At 44.5% G+C, this 22,163-nt stretch overlaps 1 protein-coding gene across 1 annotated transcript in view; it reads right to left on the reverse strand.

The window, feature by feature from the left end:
- Nucleotides 1-22,163, reverse strand: part of RNF220 (ring finger protein 220) — a 383,799-nt gene that overhangs the window by 73,101 nt on the left and 288,535 nt on the right. Inside the window, exon 7 of the mRNA XM_084852730.1 lies at nucleotides 6,733-6,775. Coding sequence (XP_084708856.1) covers nucleotides 6,733-6,775 — 43 coding nt within the window. The remainder of the gene's footprint in view (nucleotides 1-6,732; nucleotides 6,776-22,163) is intronic.

Genomic DNA, 22,163 nt, shown 5'->3' on the forward strand with positions numbered 1-22,163 from the left:
GTAAAGAGGGGGGCCTGGGTTGATTTTTCTTTACCCTTAAGTCAATGATTTTTTAAAAAAAAAATCTGAGTAAAGTAGCATGAAAAGAGACTTTCACTTAAATGTCCCTGATTGCCAATCTCTTCTTCTACTCCTCTAACAAAGCATTTTTTATTCCACCTCTCAGCCGGAGATGCAAGGAGGTCACTAATTTTCATTAGTATTACAATAATAATTATCCACTGGAGGGACTCACTGCACTAGGGTGTCCTTAACACCCTTAACAGAGAGCTTCGGCTATTGGGCGGTATAGAAATGAAATAAATAAATAATAAATAAAAATTAACGTCAAGCAATCTAGCTTGTGAGCTTTACCTCTTCATCATAGCCATTGATCACCCTGGACCACATCAACCCTGGACCCAAGTTGTAACAGAAAGTTACTTCAGCTGCATTGTCTAGACACAAAGATACACTGGAAGACCTCCCTTTCTACACCAAGCACAAACTTGTGATAGCCTTTGTATTGGCCATTCAAGTGGTCAGAATTCAGAGACGTTTTAGTTCTAGTTTATCAGACTCCTGTTTTCTTGGAGACCAACTGCTAGGAGGCTGCTGTATTAAAGCAGTCATATGAGTGTTCCTGATTGACTAAGTGCTCTTAATGACAGAATGTCTTACTAGGAAACAGACTGACTTTTCATGATTCTTGTTGGATACTGGGGCCCTGCTCCTTTTCTTAAGACCTTTCATTTTCTACCTTGTTTTCTCAGTCCTATGCCTGTACCTCCTCGTGTGTACCATGCAGATGATCCTTGAATACAAAAACTCAGTGCATTCCTGGTGGCTGGAAGCTTTGGAATTAACATGAGTTCTCCTTCCATACATATCTTGCAAAGTGTTGATCCATGTCTTCTGTCATTTATATAATGAACCTTGAGCTTGCACTCTGCATTCCACTTATGATGTATACCCTGTTCTGCAGAAAAGGTCCGGATTGTATTCCTTCTAGTCCCCTATAGTTGTTTCTTCTGCCATTTGTTCATCCTGAAGTTTATGGTTCCAACCTCATCTACTTCCTGCTGCTAAACACTTGATGTCATCAAGTTTTTAACCCAGTCCTGCCTGTTTACTTATCATTACTAGCTCAAGTCCTATCCATCCTCTGTTCCAGTTTCCTGTGCTGCTCAAGATTATCTGTATGTCCCAAAGTAGGGATTTGGGTCCACATTTGGAAGCAACCAATATTACTTGTACCTCCCAAACTAATGTGTGGATCAGAATGCAGCTACCCTCCCAAATTTTGTGATGCAAATTTAACTTTAAGAAGACGTACCAAAATGCATCGAATGCATATAAAATGTGTATTTTATGATAAAATGCACCAATGTTTTCATGCAGATCACCCCCCTGCCCAAAAGGCAAAATTGCAGATTAATGTGGATAGGGGATGGATGGACTTATAAATGAACACTTGTGAAACTGACATGGAATGAAAAGAGACTGATGTCCATCCCAAGTTCAGTGCTGAAAGCAGATCTAACTGGATGTCTCAACAGTTGCGGGATGCTTCAGGAATTCTGGATATAAGCCATATTTTAGTTTTGTGCTAGGTCCAACTGTAAATCTTGCCCAAACATACTAGGCACTTCCTGAACTGAAATATACATTTCTACCCCCAAAACAAAACTGCTTGAGTACCTCTAAAGGACCTGGCATGCTTCTTATGCATTGGACACAGGGTGAGGCTTTGTAATGACAAACTCCAATGGAATATCTGTTTATAGTACGGGGTGGGCAACGTGTGGCCCTCCAGACGTTTTGGCCTACAACTCCAATCATCCCTCACCATTGCTATGCTGGTTAAGGCTGTTGGGAACTACAGGCCAAATCTTATGGATACCACAAGTTGCCCACCCCAGGTTTACAGGAAGCCTGCCATGGAGATGGACTCAGCAGCTTGTATTAATAGGCTTCAGCGTGAATAAACTCAAGTAGAACAACAGGTTGCTGTAGCCTAAATCTAGCCTAAAACTCAACTAATCCCCCATTTTTAAATATAACAATTCGGAAGGAGGAATCCTATGGCCCTTAGACAGAGTCTAAGGTGCCATAGGATTATTTTGGATTCCCAGATCCAAGGTCGGAGACAGTGCTCCAATCTCGGAGGGGGGAATCTACGCTCTGCCGGCTGCTCTCCGAATTTGGGAACTCAACCTCAGAAGACGAGGAAAGGAGGTGTTTCAGTGGTCAGGAAGGGTGGGGAGACAGCAGAGGCCAGGATATGAGCTATCTGAGGCCTCTCCAGCCTCCTTTCCTCCCCCTCCAAAACACCCCAGCTAAACAGGCAAAAAAGATCATCTAGCAAAAATGGAGAGTGGGAGGATGGGGAGAAGATTGCCTTCACCGCACCTCCTTCTCTGCACTGGATGACTGTAAGCCTCTGGGTTTGGAGGCTCACAATCACTGAGGGTGGAAACAATAGAATTGTGCTCTAAATAGGAAGATATATGTAGATCAGTGGTTTTTGAAAGAGAACTATTTTCAACAACTGTACAGCTCCTGCTGAACAAGAGTCAACCACATGTGCTGCGTGTGCGTGCGTGCGTGCAAGAGAGAGAGAGAGAGATCTGTTTGTAGCCCACTACTTTTATTAGTACCCTTCCAACAAGGTTTCTCACAAAGGACCTTCTAAAGCCTATGACAAAGTACTGGGGTAGAGAGAAGCAACAACAACAGTTTTATCTTCTCTCCATTACTTAAGCAGTATCTAGTAGAGGCATGGCCACCTGCTCCAACTATAAGGCCTCTGGGCCTTTAGCATCTGCGTACCTGCAGGAATTTTGGTACATGTAACTTATTATGTCATAGGGCTACAGGGATTTGAAAAGCTGTGTCTGCCAAACTACTCAGTAATAAAAGATATTTCATATACTAATGGATAATCAGTTTGCTAAGTACAGAGCCTTAAGTAGTCAAAAAAAGCACCATCCATACAGAAGAGAGACTTAGCAGTAGGCTTGGGAAACCCTAAGGGCTGCAGAAGTATAAATTATCTTTAGAGGAGCAAACTCACTCAAGAACAGCCCAATAAGGATTGAGCATGCTCAGTGGGCACAAAATGCTGACTGTTGGGCGGGGGGGGGAGAGATACCACGAAAACCAGGGGGGAAGGTATGTAGTGGAATATCCCAGAAGAGGGCATGGCTGGCTACTGCACACTAAAATATTTAGTTGCAAGTCCCACTTGTAATAGCCTTAAAGTGCAATCCTATGCATATTTAGGATGGGGAAAGTCCTACAATTCCCAGCATACCTCAGTCTGCATGGCTGGCTGGCGGGTTGCTGAGAGTTGTGGGATTTTTCTTCTGTCTAAATATGAATTGCATTGCGCCCTTAATATTGGAAGGTTAACTAATTCTCTAATAGCATGAGCTTCTCACAACTACACAGGAAAAGCAGTCCACAGTCCCACAGGAACTGTTAAAGAGAAATCTCAGCTACTTACAAAACCCTCAGTTTTGACACAGTCAATATATAAAACCCTGCCACAGGGACAGATTCTGTTCAGTGGGAAGGCTGCCAGCTTTCCCTAGAATCCTAAAGGCTATAAGAATTCTCTAACATGCAACTCTTGAGCTATCACAGTTTCCCCTATTCAAGTATGACTTCTGAACCAGCTAATAGGAAAACAGGAACTGAAACAAAAACAGAAATATTACTCTATTCATATAAAATATGGAGATGGGAACAGCCAGCTAATTTATTCCCCTCTCCCAACTGGCAGCAATGGCAATAATTCTGTACATCTCTGTCATGTCTGTTCTGCCCATTTTTGTAACACCAACTCATTATCCTACTAACTTTTGGCAATCCATTCCATTGCATAGCCATTCTTTGTTAAGCAAGTTTCCTAATCTTACAGCTTTCTTCCTGAAACTAAACCAGTTCTCTTCTGTTGTATGCCACTACTACAGACAACTGTTTATTTCCACTCTCTTTATAGCAGCCTTTTATGTCACTGGAAGTGTACATCTCCCAACCTCACTCTTTTTCTGAAAATCACTATCTGCAAAGAGAAATTGCTTCCCATCTGCTAGAATTCACTCAGTGACATCAAAATAGTTAAAACACCAGGTAATACTGCACAAAGATCTTCAAAGAGCTTTTGAACAGGTCCTTACAAAAGGCTATCAAGGAAAGAAGACTTTGGAATTTTTTTCTTGGGGGTGGGGAGAAAGGCTCACTCTGCCCTTAAGGTTCTGTGGAACCAGGCAGTGAGACTTTTAAATATATATATTAAAACAACGATGTCAAACAGAAGTGCAAGTTCTCCCTCTGAAAAGAAGTTCAGGATGCATGCTATTTCAGACACCAAAATTGTGGGGTGAGGGGGGGGGAGTACTAATATTTCAATGTTAATACAGATAATAGCTACAAACACCAGAAAACAGGGGATAAACAGGAAAAAATAAAAGAGTACATTATGTTGTTAATAAGCATACATCATTCTTCAACTGAAGGAATCTGAACTACTCACATACTGAAACTCCTAGACAGATAACCACTGTAACTGTCATTGGAGTTTATGGGTGAACTGGCTCTGCTTGACTGACAAAAGTATTTTTTTTTTAAACCCACATTTTTAAAGGATATTTAGGATGCATGAAGAATGGGTAGATAGAAATGTGTGAGCACATGGGTGGGGATAATCGGAGGAACGTGACCAAATCAATAGCACAGCACAGTAGAACTTAACATCCAAGTCCCAGACTTACCTTAAGAGCTCTACTAAGGACTGATTCTAGAATAGTGAGTATTCTACAATATTAACTGTTCTTATGTGCCATAAAATATAAGATCACCACTACAGAACAGTTGCTAAAGAGGATCATGAGTACAAATGATAAGATTCTGTTGGAACACCAAATATGCACAATGATCTAGTGGAGACAATGACCCGGTCTGGATGTAACACTAAACCATAATGTACTGTTATGAGAATGAACTCCACCAAGCCATAGGCCTGTCCACCCCACCCCTCCTCCTGTGGCATGGCTAGCCACAAAGCATTCAGAAGCTTTCACTTTCACCTCTGTTTTAGATCAACAGCAGCTCACAGTGTCATCTGAACCCAGACAAAGTGAGGTCTATCTTACCTATGGTTAATGGAAACAGACCAACTTCAAACCATCGTTTATAAAGCTGGCTTGTTTCAGCTAATCACAGTTTAGGATTTGGACAACACACCAAACTGCAGTTAATCTAAAATGGAAATTTCCAACCTCCTTCTTGCTGCCACACTGGAGGAGGGTGAACATGCAAGCCCAAGGCTCACAAAGCTTTGTTGGTTTAGTGTTATGTCTGAATGCAGATAATATGCAATATATTTGGAAAGAACTGGCCTGCTTCCAAAAATCATCATATGCTTCTTTTACATTCTTGTAAAAATATTAGTATTTCTGCAATGGGCATTTCCAATAATAGCTCCAAATGCCCCAAGGGAATATTTTTGAGATGATCAATAGAGGTAACGCTGCAATAGTATTCATTAATCATATGCTGGAATTATTCAGTAGTAGAAAAACCACTGTGGCTTGGGTTTGTGAAAGGCAGATCACGTGTATTCACTATGCTGTGCACAGTCCTCATTAATCTTAATTGAAGAGCTCTCTCTTGCAACCAACATAGCGAGTACCACCAACATAGATCTTACGGCCCTGGAGCTTGTTGGCATTTAAAAATGAAAGGAATAATTTTGTTCCCTTTGCAATGTCAGGATAATTTACAGTTGCTATTGACTTTGAAGGCCTAAAGTTTCATTATCTTTACTTTTACTTTTGATTGAATTAAGCATAAAATACATGTCATTTCTACACACTAATGGAAGCTGAATTAGTTAAAACAAAGAGTTCCTACATAACTTTTGGAGAACTATTCCTACTTAGTGACAACACAACATTTTAAAAATTCTATTAGGGGTTCCCCTAAAAGCCTACCTATACATCTTTTAAATATATAAATAAAAATACTAGGAGATACAAATGTCAGAACGTGATTTGAATTAACAATAACTGGGATGGTATTCCCAACACCAAAAGTTGTGGAAGTTGCTGTTACATGCATGGAGATGTAACATGTAGGCCCAACTCAAAGTTACAAATGATCTGAGGTATCAAGTCCATGGAAGACAAGTAAGATGTTAAAACCTTGATCCTGCACGTGGTTCCAAAAGATCAGGGGCAAAGGGCTTTTTTTAAAAAGAGGGAGTTAAAATGTTGTAATAAATGAAATCAAACAAGTGTTATGGTTGTATGTATAATTGTTCTAGTATATTAGCAATCAGGGAATAACTACCAAGAACTGTATTGTTCTTGTGGATTATATCGTTGATCACCAGTTAAGGAACAATAAGCAATACAGTGCTGTTGTAAAGGAGAGCCATGGCATCAGATCTACAAGAAAAACTGAATTAAAAATGTGAGTACTAAAAGCACTCTTCTATTGGGCATGACACCTCTTCAAAGTAGCAACCATTCCACGTGCCAAGAAAGACGTCAAGAACTTTGATAGGATTCAGAGAGGAGCAAAACGGGTTAAGACTACAAGTGTTATGATTAAAGCTTAAGAACTTTTAGGCACATTTAGCCAGAGCACCTTGTAAAGGCCAGCATTAGGTCCATCAGACCCTGATATTGAAAGTCATTATCCCAGAACACAGAGAAGATGGTACAGGTTTCCTGTCACACTCACCATTCAGCCTGGTCTGTCTATTTGCCCTCACTCGCAGGAAGGTCTGCAAAGAGAAGACAGAAGAGCAAAAAAAGCATTAGGGTCCTGCTGGTGAGAAAAGCACAAAGCAGTTCAACCCATTCTGAGAAGCAATCTTGAGAGAGAAAATAAAACTAATTAGAAAACACCCACCCACCACTTTCATCTACTTCACAAGTACCCTGCCCCCCGCTCGCCCCATTTCTGTGTTACTGACCTTTCCTCTGTTTAACAATTTTGTTTAAACTACAATTTCATAACCCTCAACTTCCACAATGAAAATAAACCCACACTTTCTTTTACTCAACTCCCAGCTGCTTGCTAGGCTCCATAACTCTTCTACATTCCCATAAGCCCCATATATTCCCTTCTATATTCCCATATAACAATGCCTATAAGCCAGCCAACCAACCTATACCGCACTGCCTAGCTGTACCACAGCTGTAAACCAATGTATCCAAAATGAACAAACGTACTTATTTCACATTCACTTTCTAGCTATCAAAAACAAACAACCTCTCCCTGTTCTTTCCCCTCTCGGCCTCCTCACCAGCCCTATGTAAACAAAGCCGTTTCTACTCAGCCCCCAATGGGGGCTGCTCCCTCATCATACGAAAAGATCCCCCTCTACGTTTGCCCTATAAACAGGCCACTCCCACCTTCAGGGATGATGGCCCAAGCCCCGTTCGGATGTAAACAAGTCCCATTCCCTCCCCAAGCCTTAACCGGCTTCGGCCCCAGAGACGCCCCGTCCCCTCAGACGCGCCCCGTCTGCACCTCCTCCCGACCACCGGGCTCCCTCCTTTCGCTCTGCATGGCCAGGGATGAGGGCGGATGCGGGCAACGGCCCCGGCACCTGCAATCAGCTCCTCGCAAGCGCGGTCGTCGCCATGTTAGCTGCGATCATGTGACCAACCGTCGCCCCGGCCTGCGCGGGGTGAGAGTTCAGTGGGAGGAAGTTGTTATGGCAACCGGCAGGCCGGGAGCACTCTGCTATGGGGATCCTTCCGCCGGAACACTGCCTTCCTCAGACATTAATACCATCCCAACCCCCTGCTTCAGGTTATCTCCCTCGGCCCCTCGCGAAGTAATACCTGTCACCACAGCCCAGGTTCCGAAAACCTAGCTGCCCGCTCCCCCATGCCCACGATACAGAGAAACACCGCACGCCGAAATCCCCTCGACTCCCCTTCGCCTTCCCAAAACCTCCGCAACTTTACCCCCGCCCGTTGGTACTTTGTAGAGGATCATGGACGGGAGAAATTCACCAGCTGCTAGTTTTCCTGTTATTAGGAGTAAAAGCTGCACCTGGTAAAAGTATTCCCTTCTTTACTAGTCAAACCCGCCAACATGTCGCAGGTGAAAACAGGCATACTTGTGTTCCTGCATCACTCCCCACGCTAAAGGTGACTACCTGAGCCGTCCCCTCCTCCTTACACATTGTTAAAGGGTCTTATTTATTTATTTATTTCATTTCTATACCGCCCAATAGCTGAAGCTCTCTGGGCGGTTCACAAAAATTAAATCCAAACAACACACAATAAAACAATTTAAAATATATAGAACATTAAAACCACAATATAACAATACAACCACAATAAAACCTAGCAGCAGTACAGGAGTTTAAAATACAGATTTAAAACAGCAAAGATAAAAATTTAGAAAGCTAAAATACTAAAATGCCTGGGAAAATAAAAAGGTCTTCACCTGGCGCCGAAAGGAATACAATGTAGATGCCAGGCAAACCTCACTAGGGAGCTCATTCCAGAGCTGGGGTGCCACAGCAGAAAAAGTCCTCCTTCTAGTAGCCACCTGCCTCACTTCCTTTGGCTGGGGCTCACGGAGAAGGGCCGCTGACGATGATCTTAAGGTCCAGGCAGGCACATATGGGAGAAGGTGATCCTTCAGGTAACCTGGCCCCAAGCCGCTAAGGGCTTTGAATATTAACACCAGCACTTTGAATCGGGCCCGGAAATGGACTGGCAGCCAGTGCAGCTGGAAAAGTACTGGCGTAATATGAGCTCGCAGGCCAGTCCCCGTTAACAATCTTGCTGCCCTATTTTGGACCAGCTGAAGTTTCCGGACCGTTTTCAAAGGCAGCCCCACGTATAACGCATTGCAGTAATCCAGACGAGAAGTTATCAGAGCATGGATAACTGTAGCAAGGCTATCTCTGTCCAGATAAGGGCGTAGTTGGTATACTAGCCTAAGCTGATAAAAAGTGCTCCATGCCACTGAGTTCACCTGTGCCTCAAGTGACAGTTCTGGATCCAAGAGCACCCCCAAACTACGAACCTGATCCTTTAGGGGGAGTGCAACTCCCTCCAGAACAGGTTGAATATCACCTAGCCGGGCAGACGAACCACCCACTAACAGTACCTCCGTCTTGTCTGGATTGAGTTTCAGTTTATTAGCCCTCATCCAGTCCATTACCGTGCCCAGGCACTGATTCAGAACAGTCACTGCCTCACCTGGTTTTGATGTAAAAGAGAGGCAGAGCTGGGTGTCATCCACATATTGATGGCACCTCAGCCCACACCTCCGGATAACCTCCCCCAGCGGTTTCATGTAGATGTTAAACAGCATGGGGGATAAAATAGAGCCCTGTGGAACCCCATGGCACAATTGCCATGGCACAGAGCAGTAATCCCCCAGCACCACCTTCTGGAATCGGCCATCCAAGTAGGAGCGGAACCACTGTAGTGCAGTGCCTCCTACTCCCAATCCAGACAACCTATCCGGAAGGATACCATGGTCGATGGTATCGAAAGCCGCTGAGAGGTCCAGGAGAATCAACAGGGTCACACTCCCCCTGTCCCTCTCCCGGCAGAGGTCATCCCACAGGGCAACCAAGGCAGTTTCCGTTCCAAAACCAGGCCTGAAGCCCGACTGAAATGGATCTAGATAATCCGTTTCATTCAAGAGTGCCTGGAGCTGTCCTACAACCACCCGCTCAAGCACCTTGCCCAGGAAGGGGATGTTGGCCACTGGCCTATAATTGTTAACACCCTCTGGGTCCTGGTTAGGCTTTTTCAGGAGTGGTCTGATTACTGCCTCTTTTAAAACGGCAGGCACCACTCCCTCTCTCAAGGAGGAATTTACAACCTCCTGGACCCAGCCGGACAACCCCTCCTTGTTTGATTTAATAAGCCATGAAGGGCAAGGGTCAAGCACACAAGTGGTCGATCGGACTTGGCCAAGCACCTTGTCCGCATCCTCAGCCCTCAGTAACTGAAACTCATCCAATAAAACTGGACCAGACGGTGCTCTGAACGCCTCTACCAATGGAACTGCATTAATGGCGGTGTCCAATTCATGACGAATCTGAGCAACTTTATCCTCAAAGTGCCGTGCAAACTCGTCACAGCGTGCTACCGAGGGTTCCACCGTCTCTCTCCCTGGCCCAGAATGTAACAGGCCGCGAACCACTCGGAAAGTCTTCTCAGTCTTCTCTGACTGCTCTGAAAGCAGTCTTCTCTGGCTGCTATACGTTGTACTGTTGACTGCAATGACCTGTCCTTGCACTGACCTAGAGAAGCATACTTGTATTAAAATACAATATCAAAAGTTCAAAATGAACTTCACCAGCTGCAACGGATGAAATGGCAAGGCTGGCCACCACATGATGCTTTGGCGTTTATGTCTATACATTTATAGTGACCTGCAACTATAAACAAGATGGGTGTCTGCTTCTCAGTCGGAGATCTAGCTTGTAGAGACTCAGAGAAAGAAGTTGAGAGACTTCAAAAACTGGTGACTCTAGCAGGTCACACTAACAGGTTTTTTTTTTTAAGGTACCCCCACCTTTTCCACAAATGACAAAGCAGGGACAGTTATTTACCAGGGGCAGACTACCTTACTCTCAGTCCAGCTTTTAATAAAAGGTGATCAGCTGTCTTTTTGGGTGCCTTGCACCACCAAAGTGAGAACTTTCCAGACTTGTTTATACAAGCAGTTTCATTACTTTGAACCTTAAGGGTACAGTCCTATGCATATTTAGACAGAAGAAAGTCCTACAACTCCCAGCATGCCCCAGCTAGCCATGTTGGCTGGGCCATGCTGGGAGTTGTAGGACTTTCTTCTGTCTAAACTTGCAAAGGATTGCATCCTAAGTAATGAACCTTCATTACTTTGAACTCCAAAACAATAGCTGTGATAAAGCTAATAAGAGAGAATTGGCAATCCAGCAGATTACAAGACAGTAGAATTTCTCATGCACAAGTTGCAACTCTATAAAAGTAGCCTGTTTTGATAAATTATTGTCTCCAGAGATTCATAGCCATACCTTTTTAAAAAGAAGTTTTAAATATCCTTGTGCACTAAGAATAGCATTAAGTGAATTGTCTAAGCATGTGGGCACTTTTTAGTAAACTATGTAAATTAATTGGCTTTTTTTCTGAAGTGCTGTATAAATATCATAAAACAGGGATAACAAAAAGTGGTCAGTAAGTATATGTTCAAGTCGTATGAACTCTTAAGCATAAGCAATCCCATCAAGGTCAGAGGGAGTATTCAGTTCTAGTGAACTGGAGCTCTCTATAGGGCCAATATGAAGAAAAAGATCTTACCAAATACAAAATGTTAGTAGACAAAACAGTCATCATTTTATTGTTTTAGGACTCTGAAGTCACAGTCAGTGATTACAAGAAAAATAAATCTATAGAATGGCCTTCATCCTGCTAACCAGGGTTCATATCTTGCAAACACTTAAGGGAAGTGATTCACTTTGATCCCATCAGGAATCCTATTGAAGCCATCAAGACTATCCAAGTGTTTAAAGCCAAACGTGTGACAGTGTTGCAGGCCTGAGGCCTAAATTGCTAAAGCCCCCCGAAATCTTTTAAAAAAACCTTAAGCCTCTTCAAATGTTTTCTCCTAAACCTCTGAATTATTTCAATATGCTGGGCTTTCTCATGTTTTCTCAATACTCTGCAGTCTTTTTAAAAGGAAAAAAAAAAAAGACAACTTGAGGGATGAGATTCAGAGCAGATCTGCACCCCTCCCTCCGCATCTCTCCATTATTTCTTCTTTTTCACCCATTTTAATATTTTATCTTTTCTATAGCTACCCATGAAGTTGAGAGCTGGCATAGTTGGCTGGGAAATGCTGGGAGTTTTAGGACTTTTTTCTGTCTAAACATGCATAGGATTACATCCTTAGTTGTGTAGTCAGTCTCATGTGAGCACACAAACTTGGGTTAATTCTACTCTCAGTTACATTTACTCGGGTACCCTGGAGTCAACTGCAGATATGCACACAAGTAGGCACTATGATTTTGAAAGAAGGAGAAAATAAGTATTTTGGAACTTTCAAATTTCTGGTTTTCGTAATTAGTACCTCTGTATGTCAATTCTGCACTGACTTTAAGACACACAGCAAATGCCTTGCACCCAACACACACTGCTGTATGAAATGCTTTACATTTCACATATGTTAAGACATTAGTTTGGAAGCTAAAATGGTAGTGAAACACTTATTATTAAGGTTTTGAGAAGAGGGGAAGGAAAGGCAATTCTTGCTTCAAGCAAAGTCTCGACTGGCAGCTTTGTTCTAGTACACTGAACCTCCTGCTAAGAAGCTTTATCCACATTATTTGATGCACTTGAGTTGCCAATGGACAACAGTGGCTCCAGCAAGTCACTCAGTGACTCCAGCAAGAACACAGCATATCACAATTTACTAGTCTTGTCTTTCTGGGTGCAAAAGGCTGTAACATATCTCAGAGTTTAGGAAGTACAACAGGGAATTACTTCATTCTCTACCACTTAAGTACATCTTCCAAGGATGTGTGTGTTATGAATTTTTGGAAGACTTGGAGATCAGGGCATATAAAAACTAGCTATTAACCAACAAAGGCATGTATTTTATGCATTTCTATAAGTCAGAAATAAGTCTCTGTAATAAACAGCAGGTAATATTCCAATAATTTTCAATGACTAGATTAGTATTGTGGATATTGGTAATATGTGTAGAAGCTTCAGCAGAAATATGCCAGCACGTTTTCAGAAGGAGCCATAGCTTACTGTTTCTGCCAAAGGCAGGGTGTAACTGGGCTGAATGAGACTGGCTCCTCCTCCTAATTCAAGGGTGAAATCTGATTTTTAATGGATTTTTCTTCAGGCAAATTGCACTCTTACCAAGCAGCTCCACTCTACTTACTGTCCAAAACCCTAGTCTGGAATATTAGAACTGGACCCTGTCTAGTGCTTAGCATCTTCATTTCAAATTTATTATAGTGAGAGATAGGACTGCTCTATATTTTCTAGGATCTGACCTAAATTGATTTTCTGTGTTAGAGAAATAGATGCTAACAACTCTTTTAACTGGAACATTTCTTTTTGTCAAGAAACAGTCATGTCATTAATCCTATTCAAATTCAAAAGTCTGGGAAAGAAGACAGAGTAAAAATTCGATTTTCAAAAAGCCATGGTGGTCTCCTTGTATTACTTTAAAAAATGTCAGATTAATGCAGCCAAAGCAACTTCAAACATCTCATTTACCTATCTGCATTTCTGCTTTCCTTCACCCCTTCTACTCAACCACGTGCCTTTATCATTTCACTCAACTTGATCACTCACAAAAACTGTCAGTTTCACTTGCCCTCTCTGGAAGCAATATAAGGCTCCTGAGTTGGAGCTGCAAATACAGAGGGGAAGATTTCAATTGCAACAGAACCTGTTACCTTTCTTTTCTCCACTATTTCACAATGATTTTTGTATTAACCTTTTTAAAACTCTAGTTTAAATCAAATACATGAGGGCAACACTGTGTTAGTTAAAATGTTCTTCCCCCTTTCTGTGGAAAAAGTAGAAAAATGCAGTATTAGTGCCAAACAGTCAATAGAAAAAGAGCGAGCAACTGATTTTTGGCCACCGAATGATAACCTGGACTAAATAAATCAAACTTTAAGTCTTCTTCAGGGAGACCAAATGTGGCTGTGCTTTTATAATACATTCAAGTCAGAATTCTTCTGTTCAGTCTGCCCACCCCTAATTCCTTAAAGGCCAAATGGCTTGGGTAGAGAAAGGTGCCTTTCATTGTCAGTTCAAAAAGCAGATAGAAGTCAAGTTTCTGAGCAGATTTGAGAGGGTCTGTGATGCAAAGAACACCAGTTACAAATATTTCTAGCAACTTTGCATAGCACTTCAAACCACATTCTTGTCACAAACAGCCAGATGCATTGTTCATGGGAGTGTAGGGCCAATTGGTTTTGGAGTCTGTATCTTCCCCCGCTACTTTTTTGTAAATTATTTCAGGGCTCCTTTTGGCTGCGTGAAGCAATATATACATTTCATATAAACTACACCAAACCAGATCTGTGGAAGTTTTACAAAGGGTAGATGAATGTTTACCATGTGGTGGCCACTTGCAAACATACTGTGGCAGGCATGTGGCCACATGGCAGTGGTTGCAGCATCCATCCACATGGAAATATGAGTTTTATCACTCTCAATACATAACACAGGTAGAAAGGAAGGGATGTGGCAAGATTTGCTTTACCACACAGAGCATCCCCATGTGACTGCATATGCACCATGTTAAGTTTACCAGTGACCATCATGGGCTAAATGGTAATCTGCAACCATCTTTAGTAAATTACCAACTGAGCTTGTCAGTTCAAGCTTTATGAAATTCCCTTCAGGATAACCCCACAAGCTCACTACTAAACAGTATATTTCCAACCAGATCATAAATGTCACAAAGAACTTGCAATGCAAAATTACAAGTGGTTCAGTTTTACAGAAATATATAACCAGGGCACACATCCAGCCCATGGAATGCTCAGCTGGCAGCCCATGGAATCAAGGGGAGAATTTTTTGCACAAAACCTGTTGGATTGGCTTGTAGAGGGGATTTATTTTTGATGTCTACTTTGCTAGTCAAATACATATTTTGGTTATATGCTTGAATTGCTTTGTACTATTCTGGCCTGCAATTTCTAGAGTAATACAAAAAATATTAAAAAGGGGTCATCCTCCAGGGTCTTCCCCCCTGTAAAAGCAAACTATAATTCCCATTTGCCTCTCCATCAAGAATCTGAGCCCCACGAAGCCCCTCTTCCAGAAAAAAAGCCACCAAATACAAACTGGGATCTCTCAATGTGTATACTACTATTTGTCTAAACTTTGACCATATTCAGAAAGCCAGGTTGCTTACCTGTAACTGTAGTTCTTCGAGTGGTCACCTGGGCATCACACATATGGGCTCTGCGCCTGCACCAAGACTCATCTGGGAAACTTCCAAGCTGAACAGTTTTTGGCAGGAACCCCTCCCCCACCATCTCTGGTATATATAGCGTGGGTTCCTGCCTTCCCCTCAGTTCCTTCAGACAGCAAGCAGTCTGGGACCGAGGAGAAAGAACACCTTGGTACCAACAAGTCATGTTTGACACCGAAGTGGGGATGGTGGGAGGGTTGTATGAATGCACAGATGACCACTCGAAGAACTACAGTTACAGGTAAGCAACCTGACTTTCTTCTTTGTGGTCTCTGTGCATCACACATATGGGCGAATAACAAGCTGACTTACCGGAGGTGGGTCGGTGTCTCACTGTAGTACCGAAGAGAGCACAGCCCTGCCAAAGGCACAGTTTGCTTGCGCCCGAACATCTAGTCTGTAGTGCTTTACAAAAGTAGAAGGGTTAGACCAGGTGCTGCCTTACACAAGTCCACTAGAGGCATACGTCTTGTAAAAGCCATGGAAGTCGACACTCCCCTTGTTGAATGTGCTCAGATTCGAGGCGGTAAGTCTTTCCCCAAGAGGTGGTATGCCAAGCGAATGCCTGTACTATCCAGGAGGCTAGTCTCTGAGAGGAGACTGGAGAGCCTTTATTATATCCCCCGTAGCTCAGGAACAATCGTTGCGACTTAAGGAAAGACTCAGTCTGTGATTTATAAAAGGCCAGGGCTCTCCAGACATCTGAAGTGTGCAGTCTCTTCTCCAAATCAGAAGTCGGAGATGGAAAGAGAGCAGGGAGGACAACTGCCTGATTCACATGGAAGTCTGTCACCACTTTAGGGAGGAAAGCTAGGTCCGCCTGAGTACCACCTTTTCCTTGAGAAAAGTGGTGTAAGGCGAGTCTATTCATAAAGTGGACAGCTTACTTGCTCTTCTTGAGGTCATAATTGCTACCAAGAAGGTGACCTTCCAAGAAAGTAGCTTCAAGTCCACTGTAGCAAGAGGTTCAAATGGCGCAGATGTCAGGCTGCTGAGCACTAGTGACAAGTCCCATTGAGGGATGAGATCTTTCATGGGGGGAGCCGAAAGTCTTAAGTCCTCGCAAGGTTTGCATAAGGGGTGGCTGAAGATGGAGCACCTGTCTATGTTACCCCTCATTGCAGAAATCACAAAGGCATATACTCTGATGGAGGAATATTTCAGTCCTTTACTGTATAAGTGTTGGAAAAAGCATAAAATATCCGGAAGAGGACAGTTATTAGGGTTACAGTTGCTGTCAGTCGCAAACTTCACAAATGAAGCCCATTTAGCTGAGTACGAGCGGCGTGTAGATGGCTTTCTCGCCGCATCGAGTGTGGCCTGTACTGTTGCCAGGATCGGTGGGGAACCATGTCTGGGGGCTGGATCCTCCACACCGTGAGGTTCAGAGTGTGGAGATTAGGGTGGAGAATCTGACCTTGGTCTCGAGAAATTAAGTTGCCTATTTGTGGGAGCAGTAGGCAATGTCCCTGCAACAGGTTTCTCAGCGTTTTGAACCAAGGTTGCCTGGACCACCAAGGGGTGATTAGGATGCAGTTCGTGGCTTCCTGTCAGATTTTTGAGATCACCCTTTTGAGGAGTGGGAACAGAGAAAAGAGGTAGAATAGGCAATCCTTCCATTCCAGGAAAAAGGCATCGCCTAGCGATCCTCGACTGACTCCCACCCTGGAGCAAAATTGTCTGCAGGCCGCATTTTCTGGAGTTGCGAAGAGATCGATCTCAGGTCGACCCCGTTGCCTGAAAATCAGCTGCAGAGTTGTCTTGGCCAGCTGCCATTCGTGACAGCACCGGAGCAGGTGACTGAGAGAATCTGCCAAGAGATTGTCTTCTCCCTTGATATGGAGAGCGGTCAGACAAATGCCCCTTGTAACTACCTAGTGGTAAATGTCCAGAGTGAGAGAAAGGAGGCGGGGGGAGTGTGTTACCCCTTGGCTTGCTTAGGTACCAAAGAACTGTGGTGTTATCTGTGAGGATCTGGATGTGTCAATATCGGAGGCGTGGTTCAAAGGTGCGGAGGGCTTTCCAAACTGCCATCAAGTCCAGGAAATTTATGTGGTAGAGTTTTTCTGTGGATGACCGAAGAGCCTCTGCTCGTAGAGGTCCGCAATGTGCTCCCCAACCCAGTAAGGAAGCGTCTGTGGTCAGGACCCTGGATGGAGGAGCGGGGAGAAATGGCATCCCTTGGTTCAGATGTTTGGGGTCCATCCACCACTTCAGGCTGAGAGCAACCTTCTCCGGTACAAGTGTGAGGAGGAGGGGTTGCTGGTTAAGTCAAAGGTTCGGATGAACCAGTTTTGCAGGGGCCTCATCCACAGCCGGGTTCATTTCACAACCGATACTGTTGCTGCCATATGACCCAGTAGGCACTGAATATCACGTGCCTTGGCACAGCAATCGAGGAATATTGAAGTGGCATGTGCGACGAGGTTTTTGACGCAATTTGCAGGAAGGTACACCTAGCCAGTTCTGGAGTCGAGGATGGCCCCTATGAACTGAACTGTTTGTGTGGGGGTCAGATGGGATTTCTCCCTGTTGATTCTTAGTCCCAGTGCCCAAAGGAGGTTCAGAATGACCATAATAGCATGCAATAGGGCTTCCCGAGAGGAGTCCACTAGCAGCCAATCATCAAGATATGGGTAGATCTCTACTCCCTTGAGGCGGAGGTAAACGCAAACCACAGCCATACACTTCGTGAATATGTGTGGGGCTGTTGAGAGACCAAACGGTAAAACGTTGAACTGGAAGAGTTCCACTCCGATCACAAAGCGGAGAAATTTTCTGTGTGAGTGTTCTATCACTATGTGGAAATAGTATCCTCAAGATCGACCGTGGTGAACCATGAACCCTTTCAGAGGAGTGGGAGAATTGTGGCTAGGGTTGTCATTCTGATTTGTTCAGGTCCCGAAGGTCTAGAATGGGTCGGAGGCCTTGGTCCCATTTTGGTATGGTGAGGTACCTGGAGAAAACCCCCTCCGTACCGAGGTTTGGGTGAATGCGCTGGATGGCACCCTTCCTTAGAAGAGATTGTGTTTCTTCCTGAAGGACCTTCGAGGGTGGGGTGATCTGGACTGAACCCAGGGGTGGGGGGTGTTGAATTCTATTTTGTATCCTTGATGGACAATAGTTAGCACCCAGTTGTCTGACACTCTCTTCCAGGATGAGTAAAATTTGCTCAGGAGGTCTCCGAAGGGTGGTTTGTAATCGTTGGTACGGAGGGGAGAGAGGCTGGAGTCAAAGATGACGCTTAGACAATCCCTTGCCCTTCGCCTTTTGCTGGAACTTGGGAAAGGAATAACTTCTCCTTTGTTGCTGTTGTTGTTGCTGTGGGTATCTGGGTGCCTGGTCCCCAGGTTGCCGAGGGGGGTAGGTCTGGTGTTGTCGGTACCAGCAATGTTGATGATAAGGGATGTGGTGTTGCTGGTGCTGGACTTGGCCGATGCTCATCTTATGAGCAGTCATTCTGGCTTTCTGCACAGAGTCCATTTGCTCATCCATTTTTGCATTGAATAAACCCTTAACGTTGAATGGTAGACCTTCTATCCTAGAGTGAGCTTCGGGAGTTAGGCCCGCGGAACAGAGCCAGGCATGTCACCTTAGGGCAACAGCGCCCATCATCCCCTTGGCATTGCAGTCTGCCTTATGAGGGGCGGTATTGATCTGCTGACGGAATAGTTTGGATGCCCCCGTGTGGAACTTTCTGGCTAAGTCATGCTGATCCTCAGGAAGGTACACAATGAGAGAATCCATTTTCCCCCAAAGGAACAATTGGTACCCGGCCATCATTGCCTGGTAGTTTGAAGTCCTAAGCCCCAATGCCGCTGAAGAATAGAGGTGGCGTCCAATGAGATCGAGTTTACTGCCCTCCTTATCCACAGGTGAGGCATGCATTTTTTGAGAGCAGCCTTGAGCAGACTCTACTATGATCGAGTTCAGTTTTGGATGTGCAAAGAGGAAAGAAGTGTCCGTCTCCTGAACCCTGTACATCAATTCTAGCCTCTTGGACATCGGGGTCAAGGATGAAGGCGTTTTCCATGTCTATTGCACTGCACTCAGCAGAGCTGGAAGAAAGGGAGTAGCCACCGGGGTGGACATGTCTGCCGTCACGGCATCAAACACCGGATCATGGAGTTGTTGTACCTCTATGACCAATGACTGTGCTATTCTAAGCACTTGCTCAGAAAAGTGCCCCATATCCTCGGAAGGTGAGGCTCTATCTCATGTCCCAACGACATCATCTGGGGATGGGATAGATGGGGGGACCAAGGAATAGGAGGAGGAGTTAGATTGATAGTCCTCACCGGATTCCTGTGAGGGGGCAGGTCACTATACCACATCGATTGCACCGTGGGGTGGAATTGGAGGTGGTGGGGCTTGATGGTCCCAGCCGGATTGGTGTAGCATTAGAGACGTAGAACATCTCGGTACCAGAGGAGGAGGACAGAAAGTGTCATGTATTTCGAATTGCAGTTGTTGTCTAGGTTGAAATGGAGTATGAAACGAAGACGTAGCTCCTAAATAACGAGTGCGATCCAGGAAAAGGTTGCGGTCCCTCCTGAGTCTCCAATCTGCATCACGTTGCTGTCCATGGGGAGTAGACGACGAGACTGAAAAATGATCCTAATCACAGGATGGAGAGCGGGAGTGATCATGGTCGTATTGTCCCTGCCAATGATCCATATGGTATCAATCCGGAGATCGGTATTGAGGAGGCTGCTGAAGAGAGAGTGTTGGCCGATACTGAGGTGATTGGATACTATAAAGGCATGGTGTTGGAGACCTGGATCTCTGTTCTGGAGCTGTCTGAGCTGGACGGGGTGGTGCGGTTGGTGTGTCCCTCAACTCACCCTCTGAGACTGTGGAGGCCGTATCCAAGGTCACAACCTGTGTGGGGGGAACCACAACACGGATGGGAGAATCAAGCAGAGGAGGGGGAGGCAGGGCGTCCTGCTCCTTCTCTTTCTCCTCTTTTTCTCTGGTGTCTCCCACCGGTTTAGGGCGTTTTGCCCTTTTTGAAAGTTTTTTAGCTACCGAGATAGACAGGTTTCTTCTCGGAGTAGGTGGGTCTACTCGAACCTGCTCTGCGATTAACAGAGGGGAAGACTGAGCAGCAGGAGCCACTCCCCTTGCACTTGTGGAAGGAGCAACGACGGGCTGTTCTTGAGGTGTTTGAGCCTTAGGCATATCAACCGCTTGAAGGGCCCATTGCCAAAGGATCACCTTTAGTCCATCTGCTCTATCCTTGCGAGTCTGCTTCTATAGGGATTGGCAGTGGGGGCAAGATTCAACTTTATGGGATTCTCCCAAGCAGATTAGGCATAAATAGGGATGTACAAAACCTGCCAGTCCGAGGGGGGGGGGTCCATGGGAGGGGGGAGGTGATCTGTTCCTCCCCCCAGAATCCTCACCAGCTGGCTCCACGGCAACTCCGCAGAGCTGCTGACCGGCTCCATACAGCAAGTGATACAGACACCATTGCCGTGCCGTATCGCTGAATACTCACTGCAGGAAGGGATCCGGACACAAATGGCGTCCACTACACCACTCGCGTCCCTGTTTTTTCACGCAATAGGCTACGCAAATATCTACGTAAATATAAATGCGTAGCCTATTGTGTGAAAAACCAGGGATGCAAATGGCATAGTGGATGCCATTTGCGTCCCTGTTTTTTCACACGATAGGCTACGCAAATATCTACGTAAATACAAATGCACAGCCTATCGCATGGCAATGGCGGCCATATCACTTGCTGTACGTAGCCGGCCGGTGAGGAGGATCTGGCTCTGCGCGGGTCTGGTGGGAGGCGGAGGTAGGTGGACCTGTTCCACCATGGACTCTGGAGGCCTTTTGAATTCTTTTGAATCCGGCCTCAATGGAGTCCATGGCAGAATTCTCTGCCATCCCTAGGCATAAAGAGTGACCGTACGAAGAAGGTGCCTTACTGCCACAAGCCACGCACTTTCTGAATGGAGGCTTTGGGGCCATAAGCCGGAGAAGGAAAAAAGCGTCGCTGCTGAGGCGAACGACGCTCTCCAAGCTCTCTCCTTCTCTTTCTCTCTCTCTCTCTGTTTCTCAGTTTTTAGGTAAACAAGAAAAGAATAAAGGAAGAAAAAGAGGCAAGGAAGATAAGATAAAGACAGAAAACACAACTTGACAGAATGTCGAAGACATTCCCCATAAAGTAACGCTAAGGCGGTCGAAAAGGAAATGAGGGGAAGGTGGGAACCCACACTATATATACCAGAGATGGTGGGGGCAGGGTTCCCGCCAAAAACTGTTTAGCTTGGAAGTTTCCCGAACGAGTCTCTGCGCAGGCACAGAGCCCATATGTGTGATGCAGAGAGACCACAAAGAAAAATAGCGTTGATCAGTTTTTGAGAGCATGAGCTAGCGAAAAGTACAGTGTGAGGGCACTTGTATCTCTGAGATCTGACATAGTCTGAACTATATAATCAATTCAGGTCTGACTATGGCAAGAGCTACTAGACACACAATGCCAGATTTATTACTCCTACAATAGACAGAGAAGGTTTATCCAGCCTACCACTATTAGTTTATTAGCACAGCTATACACTTGCTGCCTTACAACTAGTACAATACAGTCCACATACCCATGGAGACCCTGGGCAACTCCCCGTAATGTCTAAATTTAATATACAAAACTTCCTGGATCATAAAATATAATAGTTAATTTAGACAATGAGAGTCTGTTGGCTTTGAACACTGAACAACAAAGACCCCATTATATTATCAAGTGCTTTTCACACCCTAATGAGCAATTATTTTTAAGTGACAATGCTACACCCGAACCCTTTACACTTGGAAATTCTACTTTCTTTTAAATGTTGTAGAATTCATTATTTTCAGAATGGAATCACACAAGTGGTGACTTTTTTTCTGGCTAATTGGAGCAATTTGTTGAGTTTTCTTTTCCATCCACTTAAAAATTATATCGTAATTCACATTAATGTCAATAATAAAATTCTTGGACAACAGTCTTTTACAAACAAAAAAGATGATGCAGAAATGCTTCCATTCTAAACAATCAGTGCTGTGGTTGGATCCCACACTGTTGTTCTGCTGAGAGAAGCAGTTCCATCAGCGGAACTGGGAGGGGAACAATCCCCCCCACCAAACCCTCAAAATCTGCTCCAGATGGCTGAGAAACCCTCCAGAGGAAATTTTAGGGCAGCACTGAG

The sequence above is a fragment of the Heloderma suspectum genome, chromosome 4 (assembly GCF_057233095.1).
Source record: "Heloderma suspectum isolate Gila_16-S chromosome 4, 16-S_ref, whole genome shotgun sequence".
In the NCBI taxonomy this organism is placed as follows: Eukaryota; Metazoa; Chordata; class Lepidosauria; order Squamata; family Helodermatidae; genus Heloderma; species Heloderma suspectum.